General features: G+C 41.8%; 2 protein-coding genes across 3 annotated transcripts; both read right to left on the reverse strand.

Annotated features, from left to right (window-relative positions):
- Positions 1–1,306: 1,306 nt before the first annotated feature.
- Positions 1,307–12,295, reverse strand: ccdc105 (coiled-coil domain containing 105). Its single transcript, XM_047334292.1, is given in 9 exon segments — positions 1,307–1,473; positions 1,606–1,725; positions 2,354–2,493; positions 5,943–6,137; positions 7,097–7,210; positions 9,066–9,121; positions 9,124–9,169; positions 9,621–9,871; positions 12,274–12,295. Coding segments are annotated over 9 exon segments (969 nt in total). The 3' UTR covers positions 1,307–1,448.
- On the reverse strand, positions 11,992–24,084 carry si:ch73-95l15.5. Of its 2 annotated transcripts, none has more exons than XM_035632622.2 (11): positions 23,812–24,084; positions 22,380–22,605; positions 21,280–22,292; positions 20,901–21,047; positions 18,427–18,507; positions 17,030–17,176; positions 15,991–16,140; positions 15,633–15,800; positions 14,482–14,634; positions 13,454–13,645; positions 11,992–12,917 (listed from the first exon to the last, which is right to left on the reverse strand). In XM_035632622.2, exons 2-11 carry the CDS (start codon positions 22,549–22,551, stop codon positions 12,813–12,815), a joined length of 2,328 nt encoding a protein of 775 aa, XP_035488515.2. In that variant the 5' UTR covers positions 22,552–22,605; positions 23,812–24,084; the 3' UTR covers positions 11,992–12,812. The 2 variants fall into 2 exon arrangements, with proteins under 2 accessions (XP_035488515.2, XP_035488525.2); XM_035632632.2 differs by lacking the exon at positions 23,812–24,084 and adding an exon at positions 22,958–23,076.
- Positions 24,085–25,102: the final 1,018 nt, after the last annotated feature.

Consider the following 25,102-nt stretch of genomic DNA (forward strand, 5'->3'; position numbering starts at 1 on the left):
TTATCACTGTTAATGCTGCAGCCATTAATCGTGTTCATGGTGAATTATTCAGATTGATCCCAGTTAACCCAGTTTTTACTGTATCCTCTTCACCAATTCCATGTCAAGAAAAGCACACGTAGAATTTATAACAGTAGTAATGGCTGTGGTAAGTTTGATTGGCCATTTCCTATTATTTGTCAACATATTTGCGGGACTAGAATTTTTTTTAATGGGGGGGCCCAGTTTGGGGCACAGACATAGAGAAGTGTGGCACATTTATATAAAATGTAAACAGTAAAACAGTAAAAACAAAAAAATCTGCCAAATAAAATTAGTTATTAACTATTTGTACACTCCCTGTTTACGTGTCGCTGGAACAGAGGTTCCCTTCCAGTGCGGCGTTTAATGCCAGGCGCTCCACTAGCTGCTGAGACAATCAGAGGGATGAATGCAAGTGTGCATGACTTTAAATGTAAATAATTTGTCCAACATCAAAGCACTGTAAATGTTGGTTTTGGTTAAGAAAATTATTAGGACTTGTAGACGACAATTAATACTAAAAAGCCCAATGACCTATCACCTTCCACTCTGTTGGGGATGGGGGGCATGGATTCGAGGGGTGGTTCCTGCCACCCCATTGGCCCCGCCCACTCCTATCACAGAGTAAACAAATGATTAATTAAATGAGAAAATATACAGCAGAATTTTCAATTTCAGTCAGGCTGAAATGGAATTTGATTGTTTGTTACAATGAAAAAACTTTTTTTCCATCATGGGTCTTAGGATGAAGGGTAAATATGACAATTGTAAAGCCATAGTGAGATTTTTAATAAATGAATGTGACTGATCAGTGGACAGAAGAAGTTTATTTTACCACAGTTTGTATTAAATTGAAAAATACTTAAAATGGGAACAGTGTGTTTTGCACTCATTCCCACTCTTCCCTACAAAAGCAGCTCTGCAACCAGAAGAACATGCCTTTAAGGGTTGTCAGCAGTTATCAGAGGAAAACATTATTTTCATACTCGTGAAAAAACAAACCTTTGTTTAGAACAGATTAGTACGGAAGCGCATTGCATTCACTGAATAAAAAAAAAAATTGACACCTTATCCTATGACACCTATGAGATCCTGATCTCGTAATCCGAGATAATGTGTCAATTTTCTTTTATTTAATGAATGCAATGCGCTTCCGTAGATTAGTGCAGTAAGTCATAATACAAGGTCCGTTTGTCATGAAGGAGAAAAGGCTCCACTTCACTTTACGGTGTCAAACTTCTATTCACCAAAAGGAGTATGAAATAAGTAGTGTGAGTAACGGGCCAGTCCGGTGGGGGGCTGCAGCAGGTATAGCAGCTCTGTTGCACAGGTGTGTGTTGCAGCATTCATTGGTGAAGGTGAAGTTGAGTCCCATGGTGTATTTTTCACCTGTGACTCCGCACAGAGAGGGCAGGATGCAGCTCTTCTCATACAACACCACACGGACGTGTCCTGAAAGTTCAAACACACACAAAACAATAAACCACACTGACACGCCTCCCTCCGCGCTTGGCCTTTATCTCGGTTCTTACTCTCCGTTTTGATTCATTTAAATTTTGTGCAGTGACTTGAGGCCACCCTCACCATTCTCGCCCACGGCTCTGCTGGACAGACAGAGCTGCCCGGACGGACACTTGAGGGGAAATCTGATGCAGTCCAGAGGCGAGACAGTAGGAAACACGCAGGTGTAGCAGAAAAGGGGAACTGAAGGACGAACGTGTCGGTTAGAACCTTAAAAAAACACTTGTAAAGAGTTCAGTTTGGCAGAGAAGTATGTGTGATCTAATAATTACGAGCCAAGACATGATGAAAGGACAAAAACCCTCCATGTATTTAAAAATATATATTATTTTATCATTAGTGTTAGTGGTATTGCAATTGCATACTTATTAGTGGAGTCAATTAATTAATAAAAAAGCAGACATTTAAGTAAAACAAAGCTTGATTGTTGATTAAAAAAAGATGATACTGTGTATTGGCAACAATCGGATGCTTAATTGAGTAATTTTTCAAGACAAAATGTCAAACATATTTCTGATTTACATGACAATTAAATTTAATATCTTAGGGTTTTTTGACCAAACAAAACTTTGAAGACAACACCTTGGCCTCAAGGAAACTTTGATGAACAATATACACTGTTTTCTAACCTGACAAACCAAATAATGAATCATTTGAAAAAATAATTTGTCGTAGCCCTAATATTATTGCTGCAAAAGCTAAAGTATTTCTGCTGGCAATGGCGTGCATTTTTTTGTACACTCATACACATAAACACACACACACACACACACACACACACACACATACTTGTGTTTTGTCGTTCACTTACCCACAGCTGGTAGTGAACAAAAGAGCAGCAGAGGACAAACCAGCTTCAACATCACTGACTGTTTCTGTCTCACGGGGAGAAAAATGTCTTCGCAGCTCGATTCTTCGGCTCTTTAACTTCTGTCTTCTCCTCGTTGTTTCCTAAAAGAAACCAGCAGTCTTCATCTTGAACACAACAAACCCGATGAGGTATCGTCTCTGAAGCACTAAGTCTTCTTCCTGAGCGAGCCCGGCTGCAGAGATCTGAAGGTAAATCTCTTCTGGTTTCTCTAGATATTCTGTGAATTCACTCCAAGAATCTCCACAACCCAATACGAATGATTCAATTAGGCTGTCAGCTCCCTGGTGATGGCTGTGATTTTTTTTCCAGCGCTCCTTGTGCCCGCTGTCCTGCGGAGAACAGCCCCATTCAGATTCACCAGAATAGAAAATAGAAAAGACACGTGGTCTGTACTGGGACTAAATGGTGCAGGTTTTCATGTTTTACGTACTTAATGAAAGACGTTGAGTTTGGTGGGAGGGCTGTCAAGTGACCTGCAGTCCCATGACCCCACAACCATTAGGACAGTGCCACGGTTTCACACAGAAAACTGGCAGTTTGTCAGTTCAACTGTTAAAATAAACATCTGATGTTTTAGTTTCATTAAATTATTAGAGGAATGTGATAAAAATGAGTTAGATAAGATAATCATATTAGCAGGGGTGGAAAGAGGACTGGGACATTGTAGCCAATTGTAAAAGAACTGTTAAAGGGGGGGGGGGGTGATTTGCTCATAATAATGATATGATAAGACTTTTAAATGAAAGAAGGCTACCATTGTCGTTTTTTTGCTGAAGATGCGCTGAGGACTGACTGGAAGCAACCGATCAATTCCAGTCAGGCACTTTGCAGCTGGTGCATACAACTGATACATAATAATTACACTGTGCACATGTTCCAATGTTAGGCTACATAAATCAATTAGCTGCCGATAGATGGATATATAGATAGATGGTTACATACAAACATAGATTGGGAGCAGACGATAAATTAAAAATGTACATGCCCCTGATCTGGGTTCGAATCCCGGTTCAACCAGGGCCTTTCTGTGTGGAGTTTGCATGTTCTCCCCATGTATGCGTGGGTTCTCTCTGGGTTCTCCGGCTTCCTCCCACACTCCAAAGACATGCAGAATGGGGTTAGGTTCATTGGAGAATCTAAATTGACCGTAGGTGTGAATGTGAGAGTGAATGATTGTCCGTATCTGTATGTGGCCCTGTGATAGGCTGGCGACCTGTCCAGGGTGTACCCCGCCTCTCGCCCAATGTTAGCTGGGATTGGCTCCAGCGACCCCCCGCGACCCTTAAATGGATAAAGCGGTAGACGATGAATGAATGATGATGCCCCTGATTATTTCAGTCTTAGGTGGAGGCAGGGGATGATTCCTAGTCCAGGGCTTTAGGGGTGCTGAGCAACCAGATTCCAAAAAATGTCCCCTTTGATTGAAAAAAAGCTTTAAAAAATGCACAATTTTGGACTGTCAAGATACACGTACAGACAGTGACACCTTGGCTGTAACATCAACACATAGCAGTGTTTCCCATAGGATATTGAGAGACTATGGGGGGTGGACGTCAGCCCCTTTAGGGGGGTTTCAGGGGGAATGCCCCCCCAGAAGAAAGATTTGTAAATTTTAAAGTTAAATCCAACAATCTTGTAAACTTTGATAGCAATGCATGAAGCTATATCAATAAGAACTTTATGCTCTTGTGTGCTGTAGACTTACAACCTCTACATGTGTTGTATGGACACGGACCCCCTCCCACATACAATTATAAAAAGGGGGGGAAAGTAGCTTCTTTTGAAAATACCATTCTTTGCATAAAAATAATAACGGCACAGAACGTTAAACTAAAATTAACAATTAATTAAAGTTAAGATAAATATTGAACTTGGTATCTGCAAGAATTTTGAGGAAAAGTAGAAATTTGTATAAAGTTATATGAACAGATTATTTCCTGGGGGTATTGCAATATATCAGGTGATCTTTTGCTGATATTTTAACGACCATAATTCACCTTCACATAATTCACGTTCACAACAACAGTGCATTCACGGTTCTGAACCGAATTTGACTTAGTCACCGCAGCTCAACTACTGCAGAACACAGCGGAGCTCTCCGCCTCACTCAGTCTGGTAAAAGTAAAGAAATGTGTAAAACATTGTTGTTTGAGCTACTTACTGGACAGACAGTCAAGCACAGCCGCACTGTGTGTGCGTGTGTGCGTGTGTGTGCGCGCGTGTGTGCGCGTGTGTGCGCTTCGTGCTGGCTACAGCTGGGCTTCGGGAAAGCGGGTCAATGGAAAGGAGAGAAGTGTATTTTCGTTGTTCAAATATTAAGTTTAAACAAAATATTGTGTATGGTTTTGACCATTTTTAAGCTTGTCAAACATGGACTTGCGTAAAAAAAAGGCAAACTTATTTTTTTATGAGGTGCCTCATTTAGGAAAAAAAAGATTGGTGGTGTGGTTACACACAGAGGTGTAACCACACGCAAGCTCTCATAAAAATAACATCAGGCGTGTTTGATTTGGGATAGTGCGTTGGTCCGCAGCTTTCCCGTGCTGCAGCTGCTGATTTGGCTCTTTTCACTTGCTGCGCTCTCACCCAGTTAATCTTGACGTCATCGAGTGACTTTGTGTTGATTTTGATTTTAAATGTAGCAAGGAAATACGTTTAAAAAATGCTTTGGAGAGAAATTACTGATTTTTTTTTTTTTTAAATACTCACAACCCAACTGTTACTGTGTCACAGTAACAGGGGTAAATGAAACTTGTTATTTACACTGCTGAATATAAGACACCACTTCATCTCTATCCACACTGTTTTCTCTTTCAATGTTTCACTCGTACTAAAGGCTCCTTGTTACTACATGTATCGTGGTTTAGGGTTTTTTCGCAGTAAAGTTTAACTAGATAGGCCGCAACGAATCATAGTCTGCAAATAAATCTTGGCGTTTCTTGCTAGTTTTTGTGGCATCAGGAAAATTCGAATTGCAGTCGGTCAAATGTAAATACAGGTCATTGGAAATGGCTGCATTTGTCTCAAGCTTTCCAGTCACTCACAAATCCTCCGATTATTACTGCCGCCAAGGAGGTTGCATTGTCGCCCCTGTTTGTTTGTTTGTCCGCAGAAACTACAGAGCTGCAACTTAGTGGATGGATGGGACATGGGACAAGAAAGAACCCATTCGATTTCGGTGCGGATCCAGACAAAGGAGCAGATTCACTTTCTTTTTAAAATTACGAGACGGGTCGTCTTTTTACATTTTCACAGATTTCCCGGGGAATAATGCATGGATCTCGATGAAAATATTTAAGGGGACTGTTGGAGGTACTGTACACACTCTACATGAGTGCCAGTTGGCTGCGTTTTCTCTGACCAAGAAGGGCTATATATATATATATATATATATATATATATATATATATATATATATATAAATAAAATGATTCTTGCTCCCAGCTGCTTCCCATTCTCAACACACATAAAAGTAGCACTCTGTTCATCTCTCTCTACTTCACACAGGAGGAGGGGGGGGTTGGCTCACGGACGCCCCCTGCTGGAGGAACGAGGGCACGGCTCGCCTGTCGACCAGCCGACGCCGCATGCGGATCACGCCTGCGTCCACCTGGGCCACTGCTCTCTTGTCATGCAGGTCGTCCAGCAGCTGCAGACAGGCGCGCCGCAGCCTGGCCATCTCGCCCTCTGAGGACACGAGACACTGCCTCAGCGCCACACTGCCCTGAGACACACGCAGGAGACACTTTTAGCCCGATTTCTGATCATGTTAAACCACTGAATGCCTTTAACGGTTTGTTTGTCTCGCACATGAGAAGTTTCCTGTCATCTTATACGACAGGAAAACTTTTAAGTCTTTTAAGTTTAAAGATGCAGTGGAAGGATGAACTCCGGCACCTGGTTTGTTTTGTCTTTTTGGGCTTTTTTTCTTAATCTGTAGCCACTTACAGTCTTTACAAATGTGCTGAGGCAGTATCAAGAGACAAGTGATAGTTTTATTTTGTTAGATTATTCATGCAAATTGTTGGCTGCAGTGGTGCGAGTGCAAGTTGACAAAAGAAATCTTTTTCTATGATAAATTTAGCAGTGTTTGAAACTTTGGCACCACTGTCCAATGATACTTACTTATATAAGTTGTAGCTTTACAAATGCTAAATAACAGAATAAAACTTTACATTAGTAATAAATTGTTAAGATCAAATTGTGAGGTTGCCTGGTTGTTGCTGTTTTAATGTATCACTGGCTTCAAACGGCTCAAGAGCCAGATGTTTCTCTCAGCAGCTGGTAGAGGAAAGGGAAAGCCAACATGCGCCAGGCCGCTTTGAACGATGCTAATGTTGCTCCATACCTGCTGTTTGAGCACTAACAAATACAAATGTCTACTGAATAAGATGAAGAGCTCGTGTTTACATCTTCTTGTGATGCCCCTGAGTGGCCACAAAAAAAGAAAGTCGTGAAACTACTCTAGTTTTCTTCATTAATTGAAGAGTTAAAAGGTTAAAAAGACAAAACGGGCTATAACAGAGGACAATGTGCACCAGCCAAATGCTGTATGTGACGGTTTATCACTTTTGTTAAGAATAAATACAAATCAGAACCCCTTCGGTATTAAGATGAAGGTGGTAGCTGAATTTCTGTCATCGTGATATGAGGGTGTTTGATATTTTTGGAAGAGGTGACCACCTGTATGAGACGTGCAGCCTCAGGTAACTGCGTCCCCGGTTGTCTCTGGTAAACCTGCACCAGAGGCCTGATGAGTTTCTCTCTGGACAGTATATCGCCGCTGTACTCTGGAACCTGTGAACAGGGTAACACAGGAAAGGAAACATCACCCGTGTCAACAATGCATCTCAAATAAAGTGCGACGTTGCGCGCTGACTGACCTGCGCTCTATCGTTGCTGTGACAAATACAATCAATTTCCCTCTGCTTGTGAAACATGGCCTGCCTGGTGGCCGCAGACAATCAGAGTCAGGTTTTGCTACAAAAGACGGAATGAAATGGAAACTGTTATTCCGAAACTTGATAATTTTCTGTGTTGCAACACGCAACACCTACCTGCAGACCAATCGCCTCTGTGATTTTCTTCACCAGGCCGTCGTTGACGGTGCAGTGAGCAGCTTTCTGCCTGGCGATGGCACCACTCAGTGCCAAAGCCAGGCACCTGACGTTTTCCCTCAGGAGCCGTGACTGGTTTACCTTCGAAGAGGATGACTCTCTTAACAAGACATGGTGGGCTTTAATTTTAAAAAAATGAATAGGGCATGAGAACAGTGAGATTTGTACGGATTATCCTAAAATAAGGCTCACTGCTTCTTCTGATACCATTTAGAGAACTACAACCGAGGTCATTTTAAAAGGGGGAAGATCAGCTGTGTCAGATCTGAACGTTCAGGGTTCCAACCTGCTGGCCGACCAGGGCTTTTATGTTTGCATGTTCTCTCCCAGTCTCCGCAGGTTTTCTCCGGCCTCCTCCCAAAGTCCAAAGACATGCAGGTTTGGTTAGTTTGTTTGTAGGTGACTAAGTTTGAACAGTTGTTAGTCTCTATATTGCAGCCCGGTGTTAGACTGTCATCCTGAATAACAATGTCAGACAGGACAAAGCAAACCCTCAAAGGATAAGCCATATAGATAATGGATGGATGGATACTAATAATAATAATGCATAGAGCTGCAACAGTAAATCAATCCATTAGCAATCGAATACTAAATTAACTATTTTGATATTTTTATGGGGGGGACAAGACAAAATTCTATAACTTCAGCTTTTTAAATGTGAATATTTTCTGTTTTCTTGGCTCCTCTATGACAGTGAACTGAATATCTTTGGTGTGTGGACCGATATACAGTCTGTGGGGTGGACAAAAGAAAACATTGTGTCTGGGTTTTGGGAAACACTATCGCCATTATTCACCATTTTATGACATTTTATGGACCAAACAACTAATCGGTTATTCGAGAAAATACACGACAGGTTGACCTGAATGAGACCCGATTGAGTTCTACTAATATAAATAAAAATTGTTATATGAAGTCTATGCTACTTTTTCCAGTGATGCTGTATTCCAGTATCTGAACATCTACACGATGTGTATGATATCACACTCAGCGTGAACGCCTGCAGGGACTGACGCAGTTTTTGTTTTTGTCTTCCTGTCCGTTGCGTTCCTGGTGTAAAGGGGCTAACGGGGTCTGTTCTGGTGAAGGCTTGAGCGTCATGTCCTCCAGCGGAGCCAAGATGACGTCTTCAAATGTTTTGTCTGACCAATAGCCCAAGACTGGTGAATATGTTTAATATGACAAACACTGGCATTAGTACATTAATACTTATCTCAATGCAATGCTTGAGCAAACTTCAGCCTCACAGTCCAGACTTGTTACTTGGTGCTTGAAATACCTGGCTTTTTTTTTTTTTTAAACTTTAGCATATCTATGCTGCAGAATTGTTCTTTTTTAAATAAATTGATGATAAGGGAAATGTGAAGGTTTTTTTGTGTGGCTTTGGCAGTGTTGTTATTCTGGCATTAGGCCACGTCACTAAATCAAAAAGAGGGTCGAGTGGCAATTTGAGAGAACAGACAGAAACGAGAGTGTGGTCTTTCAGGGAAATGGATTCGGCCCGATGAAGACTGAACAGTAATGCTGTGGATCACCTGTAGCTGGGTCAGCGTGTTCCTCAGGGCTTCCTCCAGCTCTTGTTTCAGCTCGGCAGCTCCCTCCTCTCACACAACAGCAAGTAATCCGCACCGTCTCTCTCCTGCAACAGAGCAGACCTGTCGACAAACACCTCTCCTCTCCTGACGAATCAACCCTTTACTGCACTGAACTCGACTGATTGATCCTCAGTCTCCTGTTTCACTCACACGTCTACTGCTGGATTAAGGGCTGTGTGAAAGTGTAACATACTGTATTTCACAGTCATTACTCAGTATTATTCAAAGCAGTACTTTGAATAAGAGGAGTGTAATAATAATGTTGGACGTTTGGGAGATGGAAGTTTGACGTAGAGAAGAAACGCCAAAGAGGGTCTTGCGTCCATATAGTCATATGACCAGATGACAGAGAGAGGGACATGGATGTACTACTGATCGGGTGTCCGGAGGTCAGGTCGTTTTACATCTCACTCATCATCTATCCACGTGTGGAGAGAATCCTGAGAAGAGCAGGCCTGGTCACCTTCATCGTAAGATTTTTGAGGGCCAACTCACCTTCTCGGCAGTGGACAGTCTCCTGCTCCTCCCCTCCAAACTCATCCCATACACGGTCAGGTCAGTCCTGAGGCTGCGCAGCATCCTCTCCAGGTGGCCCCTCTCCCTCTCCAGCCTGACGCCCTCCTGGGTGATGCTGCCGGCCTGCCTGTGCCGCTGGCCCTCAACCTCCCGCATCATCCGCATGTACTCACAGGCCACGGCACACCGCTCACGCAAGCTGGAGGGCGGAAAGGGGACGCACCGGGGAACTTGAGTGGGAAAGTTAAATTGCAATTTAGTAGTGGTAGTAAATTTTTTGAGGCAATCCTAATTAAAAAAAGTTATATATATTATATATATATATACATCTGTAATAGTTATCAAATAAACTAATATGTGGAGCCACAGTATTAAGTGGATATTTCCACAATTCATGTGTATAGTTTACTTTTATGTAGGCACAATTTTCTGCAGGATTTTCACTTGTAGCAGTAAATTTGCTGCACTTAAGTAAAGGATATGAATACTTTGTTCACCACTGTCTATCAAAAATATAATTGTTATGGTCATTGTTGTCTTACAGCCTAATTAATAAGACTTCTCTGAGATGTTAACTTAAAACTATAGATGTTGCTTTTTTTGTTTTAGGGACACATAATTATCTGGTGCACCAGGGATCTATTTATGGATGATGACCCCTTGTCTACATTATCCTCATCTCAACTTTATCTGAAAATCAAAAATATATATTTTACCATTGTGGAAAATAGTCTGCAGATGTTAACTTGTAATAAGCTCAATACAGTTCTTTGTGAGTGTCAAACTTTACCTCAGCCTGGCCAAATAATAACCCTATAACCTATTGTTGTTTTCATTATCATTGTTTTGTCAGTTATCATTATCATTGTCTATTATCAGTGCACCCTGTGCTTTTTTTCTCTCACCGTGCCTCCTGTGGTTTGGGGCCTCAACATCTTATTTGTGCAGTCGCAGTCACGACCCTCTAAGCATTCCTCCTCTGTGATCTTATCTCCGCTGGTTGACGTTTCCGCTGGTGCGTCTCGGACCTTTGGGGTGAACCCGGCAGTGGCGCTGCTGCTGCTGCCCCTGCCCCTGCCACTGCCCCGGGGTCGGCTGGGAATCACTGACCGCCCCGCCCGAGTCTGGCTCCGCGCGTCGAACGGCGCGCACCGACCCGTCGCGTCATGACATTATGGAAAGCGGCCCAATGGCGACGGAGCCGAGGGGAACAGACTGGACCTGCATTCCTTCACACGCGCGACCCCGGTGAAATGCGTTTAATACTACCACTTCTGTTTTCTCTCTGAATTAGACATAAAATAAACTTTTGAACGAGCTGTTGGTACTCAAAGCTAATTGGTGATTGGACAGTAAGGAGAAGATAGGGGGCGCTGTCGTTCAACACCCGCAGCTGAAAATGATCAGTAGGCTAAGAAGAAAAAAAGAAAACTGCTTTAGAAAATATGAAGGAGACACATGGATGGATCATGAGACAATGGGGCCTTCGACACAGACATGTGAAGATCCCCTACTAATGTATATAGGAGCAAAACTCCCCAGGGAGAAAGCACAAGGAACAAAATGACTATAAATGATGCAGACTTTTGGTCCATATTTATAGTTTTGTAGTCAATTGTGTGTCCATGTATGTTCTTGTGTCTCTCTGAAGTTTTTTTGTGTCTCTTTCTGGTCATTTTTAGTCTCTTTGTGAAACATTCCTGTTTCAGGGACATTTTACAGGTAAAGCTGTGTATTTCTATATTGCTACAACTGAAATAGTGTGTCACTGTAAGAAAAGTCCAATCATGTGAGACCCCAATAGCCAAAAAGTTAGAGCTCTTAATACGTTGGTTCCTTGAGCCAATCGGAACATTTACTGTATGTCCTCTACTCTCTCATCCTGTTTCCCCATCTTTTAATTTTTTTTTTACTTAAAATCAGAAAAACCCAATCAGGGATCACTTCAAATTCTGTTAGCGCCGCTAACAGTGCGAGACACCGAAAGATAACAATGTTGAGAAACTGTCAAATAAAATCTGCAGTTTAAATCAATTTACTTTTCATTTTACGAAGTCCTTTACAAAGGATTTTGAACTGGCTGCTGCTCTGATTCCTGCGACTGGCTTCTCTCCATGGCAACATCAGCAGAAGGTCAAGGTAGTATTTATTTAGATCCGTCCGCCATGTCAAACTGAGGGACCAAACAAGACTTCCCAGAAACAAAGCTGGTATGACTAAGAAGTGGGAGTCAAAACGTAACCCCGTTGAAGTAAAATTAAAGATTTAATTTAAAGAAAAGTTTGAGGGTCATGTTTCATCACGGAGCGTGCACGGGGGTTCATGAAAAAACAGCATCTGTAGACATAGGTGACTTGGATCAGAGTGTTTAATTCTCATGAGCTAAAAGAAAGAAAATACCAACAAGACAAGTAAACACTGAAGATAATTGAGAATCGAAGCAAAATAAAAATAATGAGACAAATATAAAAGCAAAAAAGGAAAGTGGTTTAAAATGTAATTTTGGTCCCAAGCATGAGCGCCAACCTCGCACTGTAAACGACAACAAAATTGGCAGATCTGTACCAAGACACCACTGCAAAGAGCTTTATAGAATAAACAGAAGCAAATTCAGATTGATATATAATCATACCCGCTCCTGTCCTAAAGGACATAATGAGTGTCACTCAGATCCACTAACAATCATACCATTCAGAAATGTTTACATCAGCAACAATTACGCCGCATGAAATGAAATCCGATCCCTGCCTTACCATTAGACCGTTTACATTAAAAGTACAACTAAACACAGTAGTCTGGTGATTTCATAAATCAAGTATTAAACGTTCAGCCGTAAAGAAGCTGGACCCTCTTCGTACCGAAAACAATCAGGCTGTGTCGGACTCTCCAAGAGTGAAATAGCCGATTCACTCCTGAAAGTTTAGTAGTAATTTTGGAAAAAAATTAAACTTTCCTGCGTGCCGTGGCAGGACAAGGCAGGTCTGCGAGTGCAAACCCCCCCCCCCCCCCAAAAAAATGAGGAAAGATAAAAATAAATAAGACTGATAATGTGCACCACGATAAATATGTTGAAGAGGCAAAAAAAGGCGGTGCGGAAAGTGCAAAGTATTCCTCTCCAAACTAGGTGCGGTGAGTTTGCAATCTCGTCGTATCGACACTTTCTCCCCTCCGTCACAGTGCGTGTTGGATGGAGGTCAGAGGTTTACATTTGTTCTGCAGGTTCTGCTGCAGCTCTGTGAACAGATGGTCCCGCTCCTCGGCGTCCAACAGGATTTGCTATGACGGAGAGGAAAATAAAAGATCTCGGTCAATTACCATTACAAGTATTCAAGGTGAAACTCAGACCAGCTATTTGTATTTTTCTCAGTAAGTCTAAGTCCATAAAAAAAGGCCTTAACGCTCGACTTGAAGGATGTGAACTTTTCTTCTAGCTCATTTGTCCCTTTTGTTTTTCTGCCTGCAGTAAATACTTCCAGTAGAAATTAATATCATTATCATAAAAAGTTATCTTATGTCCAGACAGGGCTGGTCAGTGTGTTTGTGGAAGAAGTGTTGTCACACTATGCACAACAATAGTTACTAATTTCCAGACATTTTTTGGAGTTTGCCTTTCACATATATACGAACGCAGCAGTAGATTGTTCCGTAGCGGTCATTACAGCCAACAACAGCCTGAAGTCAGGTGTGGACATACGATGACATATTTCTGCTGCAAGGGAAATATTTGGGTCTTTTTCCCCATTATCAATTAATATAAATTATTTCAATCTAATAATGCCAAACTGTCCAAAGCAGACAGATGTTCACTTTACCTCTATGAGTTTGTCTCTCTTGTCCAGACTGTCCCTCAGTTTCCTCTCCTGTCGCTCTCGGTCCTCTCTGACGCTCTGCCAGGCTCGGTCAGCCTCCTTCTTCTCCTTCTCCTTCGCCCTCAGCTCCCGCTGAGTGTCTCCCAGTTGACCCATCAGCGAAGACACTGTCTGACTGTAACTCTCCTGTTGAATCTGGAAACAACAAAAACAACAACAAAATAGTAATGGAAGCTGAGATTGAACTCAGTTTAAAGAACAGTTTGACATTTTTGCGGTGTTGCGAGAGTTAGATAGGAAGACTGATACCAGTCTGTAGGGTAAATATGAAGCCACAGCCAGCAGGCAGTTAGCCTAGCTCTGCCCAAAGGGAACACAATCTGCCTACCAGCTCCTCTAAAAACTCACTCATTAATGTTAATATAATCTGGACAAAATTTACATTTACTCTACCTTTTGTTTTATATACCTGTATATTGCATTTCATTCCTGTCATGTCCCATTGTTCCATTATAACTGTATTTTATATTTAGTTTACTATCCCATAGCAGAGTAGTGACCATTATTTTGATTATCTATTAATTATTATCTTTTTTATCAATTGTTTACTTAGAGAAATATTAAAATATATATATTTTGTATTTGACATCTCCTATGAGATCTTCTTCTGTTTGACCGAAAGTCCAACACCAAAAAATATTCTATTTAAACTGATCTATGAAAAAGAAGAGCAGTGAATCTTCTCATCTGAGAAGCTGGAACCAAATAATGTTTGAAATTTTTTCACTTTATTTTCTTGAAAATGTTGGTATTATTTTTAAAATTTCCTAACATTTCTGAAGCATGTGTAGTTTTATAAAGTAACTATCTCTCTATCTATCTAGTTTTGCATTGTATTTTCAGTATTTTAACTTATCATTAAACAAAGCATTGAAAAACAAGATGTAGCAGGTTAATATTCAATTCATTATATGTGGGCAATTTTTAGATTTTCAGTTTTCTCTTCAATGTAACTCTCTCTTGAGTCTCACCTGCACCATGCCCTGATATTCCTGCAGCGCTGTGGTGAGCTTGGTGACCTCCTGGCACAAGGTGGCGCTGTTTACCTCTCTGTCTTTCAACGAGGTGGCTTGCCCAGCTCCACCCACTGCCGTCTCCTGACCAGTCACAGAGTCAGAGCGTGCCTGAGAGAAAATGACAAGCTGTGAGCAAAAGTTTCCCTGTGGTTAGCGAAGTCAATATTTACTGAGGAACGTTCTCTGCCAGAGGAGACTGAACTCTCCGAGGACTGAGAACAGGCTCCTCATTCGACAACACAGGGAGAATGAAAACTCTGCAACTCTCTTTGAAGGGTGGAATATGGTAAATGAACACCACCACCCTACTTTAAAGCAGTTTTCTAGTTTCTCTTATAGTTTTTTACACTTTCTAAAAGGTAAATAGTCTCTCTGTGCTTTACTGTATTGGACAGGAGGCAGGGAAATATCAAATTTGGGTTTAAAAATGTGTTGTGCAAAGGTTTTAGGTACTTAAGATGTTAAGATTCTTATCCATCACACAGGGAGGCATATGATAAGTCCAAAAATGTATTTTGCACCACACTAACGATGCCCAAACATCCAGCAACAAAACAAGAAACATCAAAAGACACTTAGATAGAAGAACTGTTACTCTTTAAGCTCTTTAAGATGCTTTTAACAACCTCTTTCTGTGTCTGAAAGTTAAAACTGAGGGCAAAACTCTTCTCAAAGTGCTGTTGCTCATTAGGGCTTATTTTGCTGTGAGCTCACGGTAATTAGAGGAGGCATACAATAATCTAATTTCAGTGTTTCCCCTACCATTGAATTGGGGGGGGGTGCCCCGCTGTTAATGAAAGACACCTCTAGAGGGCGAACCAGTGCGCTCAGTCTCAATACAACTATTTGATTTGCATGATGCAATCTGTCACCGGCTATTTTGATGAGCGTGTTTGTCACTGTTTGAAGCGACAACAACTCATTGTACAGACGCCGGTGATCGGGTCCACTATTATGTCTTCCAAAACTTTCTAACGCTGCACCTACAACGCCCCTTCAGTTACATCTAATCAACATCTAGACATCTAAAAGCAAGTTTCTCTTCAGCCTATGAGATCAATGTGAAGAGAGATTTTAATCACCACACCCCTCTGTACATATATTACCTGCACATTTTTCTGACAGCTCTCAAGCTGCTCTTCGAGGAAGTGGATCAGAGCCTCCTTTTCCTGCTGGACGGCAGCGAGGGCCTGGTCCCTCTGTCTCCACACCTCTCTCTCTTTCTCCACCTCCTTCAGCAGACGCTCCTTCTCCCCCAGAGACAATCGCAAATCCTAGAAAAAAATCGCAGGTCTTAATAAGACTTCAAGCGCTGGGGACAATGTAGTACAAATGTCCACAGCACCTGCCATTAGAAAGAATGTGGGAGTGTGTGTGTTTTAAACCAAAATGTGTGAAGTTCCATAAGTGGTTTGTATTTTGTGTGTGTGTGTGTGTGTGTGTGTGTGTGTGTGTGTGTTTTACATTGATAATATCCCCGTTGCACTGAAGCACAGTATTGAGTGTGTCGAGGTCTCGCTCTTGGTCTCTCCCGGCCTTCCTCAGTGCCTCGATCTCTTCCTCCAAGCCCTTATCCTTCTCAGTCATCTCAGACCTCAAAGTCTTCAGAGCAGCCTGCAGAGCACAGAACACGAGACATCTACATTTAGATTTAAATACAATGTCCGTTTATCAACGATGCAAGATGATTATTAACTAGTTTTTGGACATTAGTAGATTTTACTACTTTTGGCAATGTATGGTATTTTTTTCACCAACTTCTGACATAAAACAAACTAATTATAGTTTGGTTTAATGAATAAATTGTAAAAAAAAAAAAAAAAAAAAGAGCAGCAGAAATGTAATAATAAAAGCCGCAGCCCCTAATATATGTAAGCATAGATTTGTCTAAAATTCATAGACAGCCATTATAACAAGCAGAAACGGGTAAAAGTTTTAAAATGTCACTTGAAGGAATACACTTCCACAACCTGATCAGCAGAAGAAAATAAATGTATCAGAGCAGAAAACGATTATTTGAATAAAAGATTATAAAGTTTTGTGACAGTTCGTAGCTTGAGGCCTCTACTTGTTTGTTCCTGAGAGGCACTGGCCTGTTAAGGTTATCAAGTGAAAATCCACATGAAACACAAACTGTTGATCTTTGTGAGCTTCAATGTAGGAATCAATAGTGATCTCAAACAGAATTATTCTACAGAGCAAGAGGAAATCGCTGACATGCTGCTGTAAACTGGGAAAAAAAAAATGAAGACCTTAGGTTAAAAGAAAATTAAAAATACCCATCACAAGACCTGCACAGCGAATACAAAATCCTTCAGGGACAGAAAGGACTGAGTCTGATGAAATGCTTCAGTGAGTGGGTATCATGCTTATTCATGGTGGGAAAGAGAAAAGAGATATAACTAGTGTTACATGAAAATGAAATTGATCTAATGTGTCAATAAGCAGATCCGGCAGTGAGCACATCCATGTAAGGATCAAAGCGGTGAATTTCAGCTCTGACCTTGTTGTCAGAGAGAATTTCCTTCAGATTCTCCGTCAGTTTCTCAGTCAGCTTGTTTGCCAGTTTGGTGCCTGCCCCCTCCTCCTCCTCCTCCTCCTCCTCCTCCTCCTCCTCCTCACACAGTCGTCTGATCAGACCCATACACTCCTGGAAGAGAGGAAACATCCGTCTGCTCAGTGCAACATATGGCAAAAAACACTCATGTCGCAGCACTGCAAGAGGGAAAATATTTTGACTGCAGTTTATATGACCTGGGAACTTCACATGGGTTTTTATATAAGATATAGGGCTTACATGGATATTTGTAAGCTTAAAAGTTTATGAACACGTTTCAGGCCTGAATCAATACACATTAACAAGCCATAATAATAAGCAGACACAAGTGTCCACATAGAGACTTGAGCCAGGCTGATATGCATGCAAATGTAAATGCAAACATTAAACAGCACCGCCATAAATCTACAGCTGTATAAAATAGGCAGCCAACTTTTATTAATTATCTACACACCAGAATCTCAAATCTGTTGAAACCTGCACAAATCTGTTTAAAGATTCACTGGCTCACTGTACGAGTTTCAGTAAAGATCAAACACCTGATGCACTTGTTCTTTTACTATAAAGATTAAGGACAGTAGCTTTCTTAATAATAGCACACATGTCCTTAAAATTCACCGTATTTCAACAGCTTCTTTAACGTAAACCTATAATATCTTCATATGCTCGATGTATGCACGTTTAAAAAGCACCTGGAGTATTTGCATATATCAAAGGAATAGTTTGACATTTTGAGAAGCAAGCTCAGTCATAGATAGATGACGAGGCGAATACCACTCACTTTGTATAGTGAACGTGAGGCTACGGTCAGCAGCTGGTGAGCTTAGCATAGCACTAAGACAGGAAATGGAGGGAAACAGCTAGCCCTGCTCTAACAAAATCCAGCTTCCATTAAATACTAAATAACAAGTCAACTTGTGTTTTTGGTGACATGTGAATTGTTTCCTCCCGTATCTAATATTTATGCCAAGCAAAGCGAGCAAGCTACTGGCTATGGCTTCACATTTCCAATACAGATGGAAGTGCATCTTTTCACTTTCCTATTTGTTAAACAAATAAAATCGATATAATCTTATGACCATAAAATTCCTCCTATAAATCCTCAACATTACAAGCAGCAAAAAATAAAGGCAGCAATGACCACGTCAACATCATTGTCACCGCTACCATGTGATGAACAAAACAGAGCGAATGCAGTTTTGTCTCTGACACTTTGAGGGCGTACAGTGACTTCAAAGTCAAACCACATTCCAGTGAGCTTTGAGCCGGAGTCAGCGCAGCGGCAGAGGATCTCACTCCCGTGTGCATGAATGATTCCCGTCTGTCCTCATCATCTCACCCACCTGGATCAGACGCTCCCGGCTGCGCAGGGAATGACCGAGGCTCTGCAGCAGGGAGCTGCCGCCGTCCTCCTCCTGAACCAACTGGGGAAGACGGGAGGGTTACTTTTAAAAGTCAGAGCAGTATCAAACTGTGGCATTCCTTAAAACCATTCTGGGCTAACTATATAATCCTGGGTTGGTCATTTAAGGATTCATTATCAGAATCATTTACTGAAAAAAAAAAACTTGGATTCTCCGATGTGAGCGCCTCAAACCAATCAAATATTTTGGTTCTTGCTTAAAACGATTGATCAATAATAACAATTAATGCTGAGTCTGATCTTTCAAATGAATAATTTTTTTAATTGACATATTGTTGCAGCTCCACAAGGATTTTAATTGTTTCTTTTTAATCAAGTGATTAAAAATACTTGTTGGGGAAATATTAATATTATATTAATTAATATTAACTAGCAATATACAGCAATGGATTATTTGTGTGAGAGACTTTCTGTCAGTCATTCTGTGGTTACAGCTTCTAAAGTGGGAGGATTTGTGAGCTGAACATCTTCAGCACTAAAAATAGGCTTTTATTTTTTTTTTAAGAATACTTTCTGACATTTAAATTTATAAACTAATTGAATAGAATTGATATGATTGGCCAAATGATTAGTTGATGATAATAATTATTGGCTACAGCCATGATAAACATTTTTTAAACAAACTCTCAGAAAATGTGAGGTCTGCTTCCAGCACCAAGTTGTTTTAAAATCAGGGAATATTACTTTTTTAATGCTTTTATCTTTGATTAAATTGATTTAGGAAAATGTATTAGCATCTTGCGTTGCACCGTCATGATTGTCCTGTTTGATGTGTCTTATGATATCTTGGCCTATTTTCTTCTTCCATTTTATTTTTGTATCCTGCTCTCCCATGTCTTTTTTTATGTTGCCTTGCGTTTCTTTTCCTACTGTCTTTTTTATGTTTTATGACAGTACTTACCTTGACAATTGCCTTGCTGGCCTTGTGCTATACAAATACAGTTGCCCTGCATTCGTTTTGGAGAGAAGTCATCTGACTCCTTCCCTCGGCTCGATTTTTTTATCAGCCCAGTGTTTTGATTTTACCAGCCGCAACTACTCTTTTGGGTTCACCCATTCTCTCATTACCCTTGTTTCCGGACTCTTTTTAGGGAAAAAATTATAATCTCTTAGCTCCCACTGTAGCATCAATCATTAGACTAACATAGTGGAGCATTTCAGCAACCAGATATTCCTTCAGTCGTTGGAGACCAAAAGCAGAGCAAAAAGATAATGAACACTGGACTTACAATATATTTGCCAGGGGGCCAGAAACTAGTGACTATAAATGAATGATCAGGTTATTCTGTAACCTCTGGATATGTAAATAAGCAACTGTTTGCTGACAACCTTGTCATACTATATAGCAGTGACCTGCTACTATGCCAATACGTTTCTTTCTGATATTCAGCTCTGCGCGTCTTAAGAAACAGCAGCCCTCCTCCTCATGAGAGATTGGGTCATGTGGACTCACAAAGCAGCTGAGAGGCATGTTAATGATATCGTCTATCATAAGACTACTGAGCTCAGGGCAAACTCCACTGGTCGGGGAAGATTCCTGACAGAGGCTGTGTGTGTGTGCACCTGCAAATGAGGAAATGTGGACACACCCTTCATCAGACAACAGTGCACCCACCCTCCATTCCTTTCATAATGCTATATCTGTGCTCCATCGACATTCACATGGAGTGGTTTGTGGAGCTGTTTGGACGTGTGACTGAAGGGCTGCTGGGCAGAGCTGCGCTGTGTCATAAGCCTGTTTTTCTTCCATAAAGGTTGGAGGCAAACCTCTATAATGACAGCTGGTACTAACAACAGCTGTGAGGCTAAACGTGCGTTACACAACTTAAACAAATAATGCTCATTATGCACTTTATGAATTTATTACAACACTGACCATATTAACCTCTCTTAATGAGAAGTTGGAAATATATTTTTGGAAACATACTTCAGTTTCAGGCTGAGTTAGATGAGACCTGATAATAGGGTTGCAAATAATTATTACTTTTTACTGTCAATGTATCTGCTGATTGATAGATTGATCAATTGATTGATTGAATTTGGCAGAAAATAACTTAGTAAAAGTCCTTTATAATTTCCTTAATAGTGTACTGAACTGTCTGACAATCATCTGAGAAAAATAAAATGTATTATGTGTGACAAAGAAAAGCATTAAATCCTTGAAGCTACAAATAGCAAATATTTGATATATTGCTTTCAAAAATGACTACAACGTCCAATTGATTACTAAAATAGCTGCCAATTAGTCAAGTGACTAATAATCACAGCTTTAATTGGTACCACACTCATATATTTTCACTAATCAACATAGTTCCCAAAATTTCAAACTGCTCTTTTTAACATATAACTGTCTCAAATAGAGAGTGTGAGAGATCAGTCTGAGTGCTTGCTTACAGCTGGTGCCCAGTCTGATCCATTGACTTTGGAGGGTTTGCTCCTCCCGTGTTCCAGCTCGGCCTCCAGGGTCCTGATGCGGGACACAGCCTGGTCCAGCTGGCCCCGCATGTGCCCGACAGCTTGGCGAACCCTGCCAGCAGTGCTCTGAAAAGACAAATCATAGGAAACATGGCGTTGTGATACAATACAGTGAAAACATAAGTGAAATGTCTAATCTTGTTGGACTGCCGGACTAGCCTCAGTTGACAAAGCACACTGTGTCAATATTTACAGCCTCCGCAGCGCACACGGCAACTGGAGTCTTTCCATTCCGACAAAGTATATTTGCACGGTACATTTTAATCATCCCGTTAAGACAGGAATGAAAAACACTCACCTGTCGATGAAGAGGCATGAACTCGTCCCTCAGCTCTGTTAGGACGTCCCCATTCGCTTCATCCATTTTTTCCCCTCCGTTCTCCAAATCCCCAAAGTTCAGCACCCTGTTCACTGTGGCTGACGACATCTCTCCGTTTTTTCCCGAGTATCTCCCGTCCTTCTTGTCCAGAACTGGGATTCTGCTCCCTGACGGTGAACTGACCAGCTTCCCCTCGATATTTCTCAGCTCCTTCAGCACGAAGTTGACTGGCTGATCACTTGGCGAGTCAAACGGGTCATCGCCATCGAGAGAGTCCAGAGACCGGATGGACTCGGTGCGCGAAGACGCCCGTAAGGAGAGACAGGATCCCGCTAGTGAGGCCGGGCTGGAGCTGATGGACGTCACCCTCTGCCAGTGGAGGGGCATGCTCTGGGATTTGTCACGCGACAGTGCCAACGGGGAGAAGGTCTGAAAAGGCAAGTGGCGGGGAACTCCACAAACAGACTCATAATCTGAGTCAGATACTCTTAAGGAATCACAGCCTTCACATCCTTTGCCCTTTCTGCATCTTTTACCCGTTCTTATGAAAAACGGACACGTGTCCCACTTCTCGGACCAGCACTCGTACTCCGAGAGAGCCATATTCTCCTTGAGCATCTCCCTGTAGCCATCCTTCTCCGCCTCTCCATCCTCCTCACTGGTGCTGCCCTGGCTCTTGAAGCCCCGCGGATGTCTCTGGTGGTAGTTCTGGCGCACCCACTCTCTGATCTTGTCCCTCTCCTGTGTCAGCTTCTGGAGCCTCTCTGACGAAAGCACCCTCACCCTGGCTATCACCGAGTCGAATTTGAACACCCGCTCAAGGACGGATACGCATTTGCCGCACACAAATTCCCCCTGCCCGCTGACCCGTGGCACGGTCTGCCCCAGTATGTGGGTCAACACTGAGAGCAGGTCCACCCCTTTGGATGAGGAGCTTAGGGATAACTGGGACTTGGAGAGAGACACGGAGGAGCCGAGAGAGAATGTGCTGCCTGTGAAGAATAAAGAAAATGAGTTTACTTCGAAGCAACAGAATGTGACCTAAAGCTCCTCTTTATTTCCTCGTGTTCCAGACTCACCCCAGGGGCTGCTGCATGAGGACCGGGACAGGCTCCCTCCTCTCAGGGACTCCGTTGGGGTCTGGGGCTGACCAGTCTTCTTATTTTTGCCCCCAAACAGCCACCGCCTTTGGTTTCCCTGTAGAGCACCGCCGCATATTCGGCACAAGTCTTTTTTAACCCTGGAGGACATCGTGAACAGGTGGCTGGTATTATACGTCTTGTTGTCCAACAGCTATTGGAAAGTCTGTGCAAAATAAAGCAGAAAAAACAGGGATTCATTTACACTGGCAGCGGTTCCAACACAGTAGTCAGGAACTCCACGTGTCACAGCTCTAAAATTGAATAAAGTCAGTTTGTTCAAAAGCTCTAATTATTTCACAGGAAAAGGGGGAATTATTAGGAACAAATGCTGACAAATGCTATTCTTTCCCACTTTGGAAGGTAGTCCCGGGCCATTGCTGCAGAAACTTTCAACATGGAGGAGAAGACAGACTGAGTAATGGTTGGTACGCAATTTTGTCTTTTTAACTGTAGCAACAAGTATTAGCTGAGTTCCTTGTGTACATAATTTTCATCTGTAAACTATGTACACTTAACTTTATATAGACCAATGCCATTTATCGTTTGATCCGTAACAAATGGAATATAGTCTGCTAGTGCTGTGCAGTTATTACATCAGCCGCTCCAACAGGACATTCTCGTTATTCCGACTTCACAAGTGGGAAGTAGGATCTTCCGACTGGTACGCGAAGGCAGCACAAGTCACAAATATTCATGCCAGGAAAGATGCCAGAGGAATAATCAAATTCAAGATTGGCCTGCAGCCGAACAGCTGGCAGTGACTTCCTGCTGCTCTGACACCGGACCTCAGCTCGCTTCACATCCATCCAGGCCGGAGAGAGTTTGACCGCACAGACAATAAATCCAAGCAGTTCTACTATAGATAAAGCGTCTCCATAGTGTGTAGTAGTGTGTACTGCGACTAATGTGGTTTTTTATTTGTACTAATGTGGTTTTTTATTTGTACTGATCCCTCCTCTGAGTGGTTGATTCTGACCGGGTTCCTGCAGCTCACAGCTGCCGGTTGTTTACAGTAGCTTCCCCACAGGGCGGGACACGTCGACCTTGAGCCACGCTGACAGTGGATTCAGTCAGACTGAAATCTGATGAATGAAAACTCTCAGCCTCCACGAAACTTTTTCCTTCTAGTTCACGGGAACTGACTGAGGTGCAGCCACTCGACGTTAGAGTAACGTCAGCCTGTGAACGTGGAGCTTCGGTGTTTCCTCATGCAGACAGGAAGGGGCAGGAATATGAGTATGAGTATGAATATGCATATGAATATGAATGTACATTCGCCGCTTTCGCTTCATTTCCCCCTCGCTTCGTTTTGACACAGGTTTCAACTGACGCACAATCACGCGACGTTTTCTTCTGTTTTCCGCCTTACCTTTGAAGTTCTCCGGGATTCACGCGCCGGACGCGAGGACAGTGAAAAAGTCCGAAAGTCAGGCGCGGGGAGGAATCCTCATTGTCACCGGGTCGGGTCGGGTCGCGAGGTGAAATGCGAAGTGTGCGGTTTGAAAAACAAACAAACGAACAAACGAACACCGGAAAAAGTTTCCCGCAGGAAAAAAAAATTTCCGCCGGTGGACGCGGTGTCGCGATTTGCTGTGCTGCCGCACCGGCGCACGGGCTCCAGGAAGAGAGGTGGGTGTCACCTTGCTGACGTCATCGGTCATACCTGTTTAGGGCCGTTTGGAAAGAGGGAGGGAGGGCGAGAGAGAGAGGTCTATATTTAAATAACCTTTTAAAGACAAACATACCCACGTGTTGTTCATATTTCTAAATTAAACTTGACCTATTTTCATACATATATTTAAATACAACATTGCACAGATATGTTTACACTTTATTCCAGTTTACTACTATTGTAGGCCTACAAGGACATTTTTATTTTTATTTTGTTTTTCTTCACACTTGCTTTGTTTCTATTGCCAAAAAATGAAATTGAATTTGACTTGAATTGCGAGCATTAGATCGTATGTCATAATTGTGACGTAGCCTAATATTATCGTGGTTGCAATGAGCAAAGAGAAATGTTGAGATAGTTTGTTATTATTTTCAATTTGTATTTCATGATCGTGACTTAGTACGAAACAATATTCATATGCGGCTGGTGTAAACATGTGCATCTTGTGCTTGTAAATCAAGGTGGAGCATATTAAAACAGAATTTTCTTTCATAGTTTTTACATTATTACCTTAATGTACCAAGAAATTAATACTAATAACAGAATCTGTAATTGAGTCACAATCGCTTGGGAAATTCAACAACATGCACATATGCATATGTTTTTAGAGTAGATAAATAACTTTATTCAATTATCTCAAAATCAAAGAGCTCAAGTCCTGTGAATCAGTTAATTAAGGGAAATCAATGGGTTTAATTGATTGACCACGCCCCCTATATGCAGCTTTAATCTAATCATGTGTAAAGGGCAGAGGAGTCACCATGTACATGCTCTGCAGTCAGGGACCAAGTGAACATTATCTGACAAGCTGCATAAACATTTAGATAAAACAAAGACCATCCCCCCAAAAAAACCTTGTATTATGTGACCTTTGACCTTGAGGCTACTTATTTTTGTGTTACATTTGGTTAACATAAAATTTCACAGGTTAGAGCCACAAAAAAAGTCACTATGGAATTTTTTTAAAGGAACATGTGAACATTAGACT

The sequence above is a fragment of the Scophthalmus maximus genome, chromosome 1 (genome assembly GCF_022379125.1).
Source record: "Scophthalmus maximus strain ysfricsl-2021 chromosome 1, ASM2237912v1, whole genome shotgun sequence".
NCBI classification, from domain to species: domain Eukaryota; kingdom Metazoa; phylum Chordata; class Actinopteri; order Pleuronectiformes; family Scophthalmidae; genus Scophthalmus; species Scophthalmus maximus.

Coding starts and splice junctions, on each gene's coding strand:
- si:ch73-95l15.5 (XM_035632622.2), bottom strand. CDS start 22,551: ATGTCCTCCAGGGTTAAAAAAGACTTGTGCCGAATATGCGGCGGTGCT. Junction 18,508..20,900: donor GATCAGACTGGGCACCAGCT/GTAAGCAAGCAC, acceptor CGTCTTCCCCAG/TTGGTTCAGGAGGAGGACGG. Junction 14,635..15,632: donor GCTGTCAGAAAAATGTGCAG/GTAATATATGTA, acceptor ATTTTCTCTCAG/GCACGCTCTGACTCTGTGAC.